At 37.4% G+C, this 12,742-nt stretch overlaps 1 protein-coding gene across 1 annotated transcript in view; it reads left to right on the top strand.

Annotated features, from left to right (window-relative positions):
* LOC138763514 (regulator of G-protein signaling 5-like) overlaps positions 1-12,742 on the top strand; it is a 30,122-nt gene extending 17,380 nt beyond the window's left edge. The window contains exons 3-5 of the mRNA XM_069937804.1: positions 7,500-7,561; positions 11,121-11,287; positions 12,383-12,742. Of these exons, the coding sequence (XP_069793905.1) occupies positions 7,500-7,561; positions 11,121-11,287; positions 12,383-12,544 (391 nt within the window). The 3' untranslated portion in view covers positions 12,545-12,742. The remainder of the gene's footprint in view (positions 1-7,499; positions 7,562-11,120; positions 11,288-12,382) is intronic.

Below are 12,742 nucleotides of genomic sequence, written 5' to 3' on the forward strand. Positions count from 1 at the left end.
GAAAAAAAAATCCAACCTTTTTCATTCCTTCTTGAGAAAATTTATACAGTATTGACAAAATGTAATTTCCCAAAGAAAACTATTGTGTCCTTCTGTGATATTGTTAGGTTTGCTCACGTGACTAGCCTTTAAAAGTTACATTTGGGAATTGGTTCTAGAATTGGTTCTAGAAGTTTTCTGGATGTGGTAAATGTATGATTAATCAATACTGATTTATTTAAGATACCACGACAGTGATTCATTGTTTGACAGGATACATGCTGGGCAAGTTTTAAACTTTATATTGGGAATTGGCAACAGATGTTAGCATTTTAGAAACAAAGACAAGGCAGTAATATTGATATGTTTTCCAGTTGACAAAAACTGCATTAGCCTGATTTGCTATATTCATTTCCAGATTTTACATAATCCCAAAACAACTTTATCCGATTGTAAACTATTTGGAAAATTTCAAAAATTTAAATTGACCACACCAATTACTCTTCTTGATTTAAACCCAGAATGGTATTGGCACAGTTGCTGCATTAGAAATGGTTCATGTAAATAGATAGTCATGTCTATAAGGCTTAATCTGTACAATCTCAGTTCTTGCTTCCAATGGAATCTTGGGCAAAATGTATATATTTCTAATAGATTTTAGGAAGGTATAAAAAGGTAATTATTGATATTGAACAATGTATACAATATTTTAGTAATTGGATGTCATACTGCCATAGCACTTGGTCTTCCTGCTATTCAGTTCAGGTTTGAATCTGACCTCGTGTCCTATCTGTGTGGAATTTTCAGATTCTCTGTACTGTGGGGGGGTTTCTACTCAATGGGTCTGGATTCTCCACACTGCAATGATGGGCTGATTGGTAGGTTAAATAGTTACTGTTAATTATTCAGTGTAAGTAGGTGATAGCAAGTGGAAGATTGCAGCTGATGAGAAGACCTGAAGAACCAACATGGAATGAATGGCCTTCTTCAGTGCACAGAGGATATGAAATTCAAACTAATACAAAATTTGCTATGCTTTGCATTATTGTTAATGGTCTTAGAAACTGGGAATCACACTTGGGGAATAAAGAAAAATAGGAAATTAGGGAAGCAGTCGAAAAGAGTCGGAAAAGAATCAGAAAATGATTGATAAGAAGTGAGAAGCAAAGAAAGAAGAACATAAAGTAAAACCAGAGATATCTAAATCCACCTGAGATAGAAAAGGAAAAACATGCTTCAATCAAAACTCCGTAGAGAGAAAGTAAATATACAAAAGTGCTAGAGAAACTCAGCAGGTCCCTCAACATTCATATGAGGCAAAGAAATGTAACCAACATTTTGGGCCTAAGCTCTTCACCGAAGAATTGGCAAAAAGGAGGCAAGGTCCTGAATAAAAAAATGGGGTGAGGAGGGAAGAAGGGGCAGGGAGAGGAGCACAGGCCAACAGCCAAGGTGCACATAAATAAGGAGGGCAGGAGAGAAAAGCTGAGAATTAATTGGAGGAGGGATGTAGTTCTATGAATGCAGAGCTGGGGGAAAGGAGACAGGGGGATAGGGAATCAGAGAGAGATGGGGCGGGCTGGAGGAAAGGATAAAATGGGGATAAGAAAAGAGAGAGACAGGGCGTAGGGCCGGCTAACAAAAACAGGAGGCCAATGTTCATTCTACCTATGGCTTCTTAGCTGTTGGCCTATGCTCCTCCCTCTGCCCCTTCTTCCCTCCTCTCGCATCTTTTCATTCAGGAGCCTGTCTGCTTTTTGCTCATACATTGACAAAAAAGTTCAGGCCCAAAATGTTGGTTATATATCTTCATTTCCTATGGATGCTACAGGATGTGCTGAATTTCTCCTGCATTTTGGTGTTCTGTGTAGTGCGGCATGGTTAGCGCAGCAGTGAGTGCAATGCTGTTTCAGCGCCAGTGATCAGGACCGAGGTTCGAATCCTGTGCTGTCTGTAAGGAGTTTTTACGTTCTCCCTGTGTCTGCATGGGTTTTCTCCTGGGTCTCCAGTTTCCTCCCACCATTCAAATTGTACTGGGGGGCTTTAGGTTAATTGGGTGTATTTGGGCAGTTTAGGCTTATGGGTCTGTTACCATGCTGTATTTAAATTACAATTACAGTGTCTGCAGACTTTCTTGTTTCACTTCAGAGTGATAACATAATCAAGCTATGGTAGACAATCAAAAAAGCAAATGGAAAGAAAACTGTAACAGATTGGGGGATTGGAGTGTAATTTAGAAAAAGACTGAGCATGAAATTGGCTTGTCACAATTTTAAATAATTTTACAATGGATTCAGCTTGAGAATACAATTCAAACTCTTGAAATCTTAGATGTAGTGTGAGAACTTACATGTGAGAACCTACTGAGAGACAGAAAACTCATGTGGTGGATCTATTGAAAGAATGGAACAGAACACAACATCTGACCCAAAATCTTAAAGTCTCAAAATGTATATTACCTTTGTGAATATATTACATGTGAGAACCTACTGAGAGACAGAAAACTCATGTGGTGGGTCTATTGAAAGAATGGAACAGAACACAACATCTGACCCAAAATCTTAAAGTCTCAAAATGTATATTTCATTTGTGAATATATTACAGTTGTCAGGAGAGAAGAGAATGGGGAGCAATTTTTTTTTGGTTTTGCTCATTCATGGGAGACAATGATTGAATAATTTCTCCTCAATCAACCAAGCTATATTTAAAAAGCATCCCAGAGATCGAACTATAACAGTCCAACGTGTTTGTGCACTGTGTGACTTTTACTATTGCTTCCCAAAGTAGGTTCCACAGGAAAAGGATCCATATATTCAGGCAAAATTCTATGCCCTCTATCTTCTCTGAAGCCAAAATATTTTCTTCAGTGTTTCTAAAAAATATTAGTTTTCTGATCAGTTTCTGGAAGATCATACTTAAAGAAAGTTCATCTCATAGAATCTAATGTCCTTGCCTGAAATTATATATCTATAGTGATATCTTGCATCATGTTCAATCTAACATCATTACATCTTGCACATTAGTGAATATTTCAGTCCAAAAAAGTTTCCATGTTAAAACACTCGATGTTATCATTATATCATAGAGGATTCTCACAGCAGGCTGAATGAAAAGTTAATGATGATCATTGGGCTGTCAAATGTTGATGAGGCTGATAATCAAAGTACCTTAGCAACAGAAGGCAAGTGGTCGACATGCAATTAAATCCTTAATCCACAGATTGTTCTCCTTGAAGTACATTCTACCATTACCTTATGAAAATAGCACCTTGTTGTTTGACTGTCCTTTCATGAGCATTGAAGAGCAGAGTATTTCTGTATTTTCACAATGGAAACTAAACATTACAGAAAGGTCAAGCTTATCAGCTCCACTCTACTCTTTCAACCGTGCGATAAAGGCTCATTCTCTTCGGAGTTGTAGTTAAAGATCAGTCTGGTAGCAACAATATTAAAGGGTTTAGTGTGTGTAAATGTTCCTAGGAGAAGTATGGGAGGAAATAATAGAGGCTTGCCCATCATTTTCCAATCCTCTCTGGCGCAGATGTGATGTTAATGTCAAAAGTGCACTGCTCTAGTCTATCCAGGGAGAATTATGAGCCAGTCATCTCAAAATCAGAGATAGGATGAATTACCAAAAAAAGCCTGGGTTGCCTATAGATCTTGATTCCGCAAGGCATATTTATTATTGGTTTATTAAGAGTGGGTCTGTTTGCTTAACTTGACTATGTTTTCTTGGAGTGAGTATCGAAAAAGGAGGGTCAGTGTGAATGGGATCTTTGATGTAATCCACGTAAATTTGAGCAAGATAAGTTACATTTATGGCATGAATCAGAAATATCAAAACCCATGTGTTTCAAGACAAAGTGGCAAGTTGGATACCAACATGGACTCAGCGGCATGAGGCCAAGAATAATCATTAGCGGTATTTGAGAACCGGGCTTCAGTATAGGTTTCAATACAGATAATCGAAATGTTGATCATGTTCTTGAGACTAAAAGGATGAAGTTTCACAGTACAGAAAGATATTAGTGGACTCAAGAGACTGTAGATCAGGGGTAGTCAACTTTTTAATTTTTAATCTTTAATTTAGACATACAGCACAGTAACAGGCCATTTCAGGCCACATGTATGTACCAGGAGTGTAGGTTAATTGGGCGCCACTGACGTATAGGCTGAAATGACTTGTTACCATGCTGTATGTCTAAATTAAAGATTAAAAATTAAAAGGTTGGCCAGCCCTGCTGTAGATGCTAGAGGCTGAAGCAAAATACAAACTGGTGGAGGAAATCACCAGGTGTGTAGGGGGAAAGGAATTGTTAGTATTTTGGGTCAAGACAGAGGTGTCCACCCATACCCCTCTCCTCATTATACTGGCTTTCTTCCCTCCCTATTCTCAGTCCTGATGCAGGGCCTTGACCCAAAATGTCAAGTATTTTTTTTTTCTCACACAGATGCTGCTTGACCCCTTGAGTGTCCCCAGCAGTTTTTTTTTACTATCAATGGATTAGTCAGGAATTCAATCCAGAGAAATAAATGGCAATGTAGCTCCTAGGGCAACCAAACAAATAGGACACAATAAATGTGAGGCATTTATCAAGGTGTGGCACATGAGGCTATTTAACAAGATAAGATCCTATGGTACAACAGGAAACATACTAGCATGGGGTTGAGCATTGGCTAATTGGGAGGAAGAAGAGAGTTGGAATACAACGATCATATTCTGAACGGATGCCAATTGCTAGTGGTGTTCCACAGGGGCCGGGGTTGGGGCCGCTTCTTTTTATGTTGTATATTAATGAACTGGATTATGGAATGAATGGCTTTGTGGCCAAGTTTGTGGATGATACAAAGGGAAGTGGAGGAACAGGTATTGTAGAGGAGACAGAGGCTGCTGAAGGACTTGCACAGATTAGGAGATTGGGCAGAGAAGTGGCAAATGAAATATAATGTCGGAAAGTATGTGGTCATGCTCTTTGGTAGAAAAAAAATAAATGGGCAGACTATTTTTTAAATGAGGAAAAAAACTGAAAATACCCGAATGCAATGAAACCTGGGAGTCCTCGTGCAGGATAGCCCGAAGGTAAACTTGCATGTTGAGACGGGGTTGAAGAAAGCAAATGCAATGCTGGCATTCATTTTGAGAGGAATAGAATGTAAGAGCAGGGATGTTCTGCTGAGAATTTACAGGACACTGGTGAGCCCTCAATTTGAGTATTGTGAGCAGCTTTGGGCTCATCATTTATGGAAAGAAGTGCTGACATTCAAAGGTGGTTCATTAGGATGAATCCATGAAATTAAGGATTATCAAAAGAGAAGCGTTTGACAGCTCTTGGCCTATATTCATTGGAATTTAGGAGTTTGGGGGGGGTATCTCATTGAAACATTCAAATGTTGAAAGGCTTGGGGAGAGTAGATGTAGAAAGATGTTTCACATGGTGGGAGAGTTTAGGACAGGAGGGCACAACTTCAGGATTGAAGAGTGCCCAACTTAAAACAGAAATGTGTAGGAATTTCTTCAGCCAGTGGGTGGTAAATCTGTGAAATTTGTAGCCACTGGTGGTTGTGGAGGCCAGGTCATTAAGTATATTTAAGACAGAGATTGATAGGTTCTTTATTAGCCAGGGCATCAAAGGTTATAGGGAGAAGGCTGGGCAGTGTGGCTTAGTGGGAAAATGGATCAGTTCATGAAGAAATGGCAAGGCAGACTTGATGGGCTGAAGAGTCTATTTCTGCTCCTATATCTTACGGTCTTATAGTTTGAATGGTGGGATAATGAAGCTCTGGAGTCACAGATGAATCTTGCAGTGGACATCTACATATCCTTGAAGACAGAAGAATATGTAAATGGGTCGGTTAAAAAGGCAAATGGAGCCACTTCATTCATTAGCCAAGGAACTGAATATAAGACAAGTCATTCCCGAGCTATATAAACATGACTTGGGCACAGCTATTGTACTGAGTACAGAAGGAAAGCACTAATGAGCTAACAGCAAAGGGAAGATTTACAAAGCTGTTACCATGGCTGGAGAAGGCTAATTATGAGGAAAAATGAGTAAGTTGGAATTGTTCTCATTAGGACTGAGAGGAGCTTTAATTGAAATGGATAAGAGAAACCAATAACTAGGGCTCAGAGATTGAAGTGTAATTGGTGTATCTGTTAGAGGTGCATTGATGAATTTGTTTTTACTCCAAATGAGGGGTGTGCCTTAAAGGTGGTGGAGGCGGAATTTCTCATCACATTTAGGATGTCCTTGGAAAAGCTAACTTAAAAGTTTACAATCCACCTTTCAGAAAATTACTAGAAATGATTTCTTGTCATTTGCATATATTACGAAGTTGCAACCTGTTAAATTAACCAAATAATCATTTAAGCTCATGAGTAGAGACAATCCTTTGTGTGAGATGCATTTGCAATCCAAACTAAACTCCAGAATGTTGGGAAAATGTCTTTAACATCATCCTCTTATTTACTAGTTAGAGGTCCTGAACCATAATATAGGATTTTAAAAATATGAAGAGAAATTTGGAAGGACTTTGCTGGTCAGGCAGGACTAGAAGGGCGACAAGTGTCATTTTTTAGTGTATTTATAACTGAGTGATTCTATGCAGAGCAGATAAAAGATCATATTCAACATACAAGCTCATTTGCTTATACTGCCCAACCTCTGTGATGTGGCAAATACTTCAGAGTTCAAATAGCTCAAGATAAGGTTTTCTCACAAGATTATATTACTTAATAATTACCAGTAAAACAAATATAGATGTTTGTCTATTTGCTGAGGACACAAAAGATGACAGATGGAGGAATCGAGAGCAAAAACAAACTGCTGGAGGAACTCAGCAGTCCAAGGAGGGAAATGGACAGTAGACTTTTCAGACTGAAACATTGCTTCCAGTCCTGAAGCAAAATTTCAACCCAAAACTTCAACTTTCCATTTCCCTCCAATTCTGACACAGAATTTCTTCAGCTGTTTGTATTTAGCCTAACAGGGCCTGGGTATAGAATTCCTGTTCGAAACGTAACAGATTTAATATGAATGAGAATGGGAAAATATGAGAGATATTTAAACCCTGTAAGAATAGTATCATTCATAAAGCCATAATTGTTTCTTGCAGAGTAGTCCTAGAAGAAGCATCCAAGTTTGATACTTCTGTGTTGAAGCTTTGTCTAACAGATATTTTTTGGTGGTTAAACAGATTCTAAAAAGAAATCTATGAAAACATTGCAACAGATTTGAAAGTGCTCTACTTCTCCAATACCTTTGTAAAAATTAACTTTGTAAGCAGGAAGTACCAATTAAACTAAAACAAGACATGGAAGACATAACCCAACTTTGCTGAGAGGCAGAATTAAGTGCCCTCCTGTAGGCATTCTTACAACTTTAGGACATTGAATGGAAACACGATTGTGTGAATGATTACTGACGAAATCCAGTCACACTGTTCAGAGATTGACTTGTATGTCAGTAGGTTTATTGAAAGACATAGTGTATTTCTTTTAACATGCTATTTCTACTGCAGAGTATCCCAAAATGAAGTGCTGCAGTGGCGTGAGTCTCTGGAGAAGCTTCTGATGAACAGCTGTAAGTGATGTTGTCTTCAATATGATTCTGATTTTATTAATCACAGTGATTTCAATCTAATGGCCTTATAGAACATAGAAAAATTAGTACAATGGAGTCATACAACTAAGACATGAAGAGACAGGGTCCAGAGGGGTACAAACCATGTGCAAGCAGACAGAATTAGTTCGATTGGAATCACAGTGGGCTAACATGCCTGTCCCTGTGCTTTACTGTTTTATGTTCTATGAAAACATAACTGTATATGGTGCTTTTGTCATCCTCTTTCACAAATCAAAAGTCCATAGCAATAAAAAAAAATCAAGGGGCATACATTTAAAAATTTATTATCCTTTTCCAAAGGGTTAGAATTGAAAAACAGAGAATGATTGCAGGCAAAATAGGGGCCCCTTTGAACTATGAATGACCAGGCTTCACTTCCTATTATAAAGTGCAGCCTAAAGTCTCTCCTAGTTTGTATGCAAGAGCCAGGGACCATTCATTGGATTCTTCCCAGCATTCACCTCCACATTCCAGTCATCTCTGCAAGATAGCAGTGGCTTTCTGTTTAGTGAGAGTCAGCACCTTACTGAGAAACACTGTCCTTTCATACACAAGCCGGAAACATAAAAGGGCAGCCTTGTGTTTTCTTGTTGATTCATTTGTTTGTAACCAATAATTTGATTTTTTTTAACCCGTCCATATGAATCCTTAAAATTTATTTGACAACCCACTTTTAGTACTCTGCCATTTAAAATGCACCAGCTGGCTTCTTTTAGTCTTTCTTTTCTTTTTCAATCTTTTTATTATTATTATAATTTATAAACACATACAGTTCAAAGAGATATAAAAAAATACATAGTAAGTAATAAATTAATACAGAGATATTAAACAATAATATTACAGAATAAAAATATATCATTAAAAAAAAAATTTTGATCAGTTTAGGGTGTGAACTATCTCTAAAAAAAAAGATATAATTAATAACAATATATGAAAAAAGAGAAAAAAAAACCCCCAAAAAAGAAGAAAAAACAAATCTGAATTAAAAAAAAAACAAAAAAAACTTTAAAAAAAAAACCTACAGATATAGCTAAACCACGTCAATCACTCCGATCTCATCTTACAGCCCAATTATCATACATAATCATAGAAAGAAAACAGAGCCAGATCAACTCACCACAAATGAAAATATTGAATAAATGGTCGCCAGGTTAACTCAAACTTAGAAGGGGATTCATAGACAGAGTTTCTAATTTTCTCTAAATTTAAACATAGTATAGTTTGGGTAAACCATTGGAAAACAGTGGGAGGATTTACCTCTTTCCAATTTAATAGTATAGATCTTCTAGCCATTAGTGTAAGAAAAGCAATCATACGATCTGCAGGAAGAGATAAATAAGTCAAATCTATCATAGGTAATCCAAAAATTGCAGTAATGGGATGTGGTTGTAAATTAATATTCAAAACAGTAGATATAATGGAAAAAATTTCCTTCCAATAATTCTGTAAAGAGGGACAGGACCAAAACATATGTGTAAGGGAAGGCTTCTTTTAGTCTTAAATGGATTCCTTACAAATATGTTCTCCAGGAAATGTTCAATTACATGAGATGCAGAACAGTCCAGTTTGCAGCTGGTCGCATTAACTGGCTGCCGCTGACCTTCGGTTCAAGCATTGGCCCTTTGCTGCACTCCTGACATTCTTTCCTCTGCTATTTTTGTGATCCAACACTGAGAATTATGTTTTAAAGTTCTTTCACTTTTCATGATAAAAAAAACAGCCTTGAAATAAATTATGTATGACCCTGCATCTCAGAGAGGCCTGCTTAAGCATTTTCAGTTCATTCTTAGGAGACCCCTTTTGTACATTTTTAATCTGACATGCCCAAAATAAATATTTCACCCTTCCTTAATCCATAATTTATTTTTCCATTGAGATTATCTGGAACTGTGTACCACTGGGAATGTGGTTGCAAGGTAAGAGCATGGTTAGTTACCTTCCAAAAACCTTGTTCTTTGCACATTTTAATTCCTTCCCTGTCAAACAAAAGGCACACGTCAAACTGGATCATTAAAGTCCCAATGCACCAAAACTGCATTGACATCTCCATGCCTGAAATGACTTCATAGGATTCTTGTGACCTAAGTTACCAACATGAAGAATGACAAAAATTATAGAAGCAGAGGATCATGGCAGATGAGTATTGATACCACTGACTTCATAAAGTTATATTTCTCAGTATTGTTATCATAGTGTCAAGTGGACAACCAAAGCACTAACTTCAATGTTTCACTGATAAACAATACAAGTATGATGGAAAACAGATCAAATGCTGATCATACATTCTTGGCATCAGGGCGGCAGTTCGTAAATTGGTTCCTAAAATCAGTGGTAAAATGTGTAATATCATCCGTCATTCACTAGTCCCACAGGATTTTGTTGGAGGGCTTCCCAAAATGAAAAGCCATCCAGTGTTATACACTATTACTGGAAATATAGTTACCTATCAAATATAAGTTGTAGAGTTTCTTTTCTCCCCAACTAATAAAAGGTAAATCCCAAATTCAACCCAGGGGACACCCAAATTAACCTGCCAAAGTGAATCACACCACACTTCCACATATTTTCTGGAATTGAGATGAGTTTGCTCATTTGATATTCTTACGATCACACAACCTTGTCAATGAAATAACAAATCACAAACAATATCATCTACAAAGTTTCTATTGATTTAATTTAATTTAGAGATACAGTACGGTAACAGGCCTCTCCAGCCCACGAGCCCAAGCCACCCAAATAACACTTATGCCTGAAATGACTTCAAAGTGATTGCAAATAACTTATTTGGGATGTGAAAGGAAACCAGAGCACCCAGAATAAGCCTATAACGTCACAGGGAGAACGTACAATTTTCTTACAGACTACAGCACATTTGAAACTGGGTCGCTGGCACTATAACAGTGTTGCACTAACTGTGCCGCCTTGATCTTAAGAAAATCATTCCGTCATACTAAAAATATCCATGATCTTACTGTGATTGAACATTTTAGGATGACGCTCTAAGAGTGGATCAATGACATGGTGAAACATTGACATTTGATGCCAGGTCCATTGTGCTGGTATTTTATGATCCCCCTTTATCTCAGCATGTCAGAAGATAAGAGCATTTTGCCACCATTTCTTTGTTCAACTTATACTGGTGCTACTTTGAAACCAAAATTGGCACCTGTTGGGATTCCACTGAGATGTGCCCCAATCTTTAGAGTGTAACTGTAAAGAGTTCAACTCAAGCATTGCAGAAGACATTAGGCTAATGGTCTCTTGAATTGTTTGCTTTTTGATGAAACCTGAACAGTTAAACCTCAATACACATCAAAGCCATGATCGAACATTCTCACATGTTGTAATCAAGCACATGTAGCCAAGAACGCCAACCTTTGAAGCCAGATCTGTATTACACCAGTATGAAAATGTTTGTGATTAAATCATGAAAAATGTTTATTTAATCTATCCCAGCTGATGGCAGTGGTGAAACATGATAAATTGAGAAATATATTTTCCATTGGTTTGCTTCCAGATGGTTTGGATGCCTTCAAGGCTTTTCTCCAATCAGAGCACAGCGAGGAGAACATTGAGTTCTGGATGGCATGCGAAGATTACAAGGCAACCAAATCACCAATCATCTTGGCCTCAAAAGCAAAGAAAATCTATGAAGAATTCATTGAGAAAGAAGCTCCTCAAGAGGTTTGCCAGTGATTTCAAGAGCAAAAGTATAATTTTAAAATTGATGCTATAGATGATTGTTGAAAGCTATATTCTTATGTTGTCAACTGCTGAGGATATCTACTGTAAGCTCCTCATAAAACATTTTTTCAATCCAAAAATATACTTTTTCAAGCAAAATTAATCATTTTTAAGAAAACAAAAATAAATATTTTATTTACTGAGAACCAAAGAACCATTACAGCACAGAAACAAGCCACCTCAGCCTCTCTAGTCTGTGTTCCTTTTTCTTGCCTAGTCCCACTGACCTGCACTTAGCCCATAGCCCACCATATCTCTCCTGTCCAAATTTACCTTACTTGTTAAAATTTATCCCGCATTTACCTCTTCAGCTGGAAGCTCGTTCCGCACTCCCACCATTCTCTGAGTGAAGAAATTATCCCTAAACTTTTTACCTTTCACCTTAACCTCTGGTTTATCTCAGTGGATAAAGCCAATCAACATTTACTCAGTCTATTGCTCTCATAATTTCAAACACTTCTATCAGATCACCCCACATTCTTCTTTGCTCCAGGGAATAAAGTCCTAACCTGTTTAGCCTTTCCCCATAACTCAGTTCCTGAAGTCCGGGCAACAACCTCGTAAATCTTCTTTGCATTCTCTCTATCTAATTGATATCCTGCCTATAATTAGGTGACCAAAACTTCACACAATACTCCAAAATTTGACTCACTTATTTCTTATACAATTTTTGACAAAACATCCAAACTTCTGTACTCAATACTTTCATTAATGAATCAAAGTGCTGGTGAGCAAAAAACACTTCAATTTTCGACTTCCTTTCATAAAGAAGAAACAGTGTTGTTGAAAATAGTTCTATTGATTGTACAATATTCTTCCTTTGTTGACTTTTGTTCAAAAACACAAAGATATTTCAAAGGACATTCTGAATGCCACATCACATACAGAACATCTGATTTTTAACCTTTACATTTGTTATTGATTTTACTTGCTTTCAAAATAACAAATACATTTTCAAATCAGTCAATGCTGTCAAAATGATGCTTTGCAATGTGATAAGAAGTCACAATGAGATTTTTTTCTTCTCTTCCACAGATCAATGTTGACCACTACACCAAAGAGGTCACCATGAAGAGCCTTGCTGAACCTTCGATATCAACCTTTGAACTGGCACAGAAGAGAGTTCTTTCTTTGATGGAGAAGGATTCGTTCAGCAGGTTTCTGAAATCTGAACTTTATCTGGAGCTGATAAAGTAGGCTGTGCAAAGCATGGTTGGAGAGACAGTTTTGGTGTCCTCATAGACCCAGTAAATGAGTAAACCCTCACTAGCATTGCAAGTGTTATTTTTCTTTAATCATTTGAGCACTAAAATGACATCACTTACATCTTGCACCTGTCCTTGAATAGCCCCAAAATAAACACACCAAATACAGTCAAGTGTTTGTACCTTCAAA

Source organism: Narcine bancroftii, chromosome 5 (assembly GCF_036971445.1).
Source record: "Narcine bancroftii isolate sNarBan1 chromosome 5, sNarBan1.hap1, whole genome shotgun sequence".
Taxonomy (NCBI): domain Eukaryota; kingdom Metazoa; phylum Chordata; class Chondrichthyes; order Torpediniformes; family Narcinidae; genus Narcine; species Narcine bancroftii.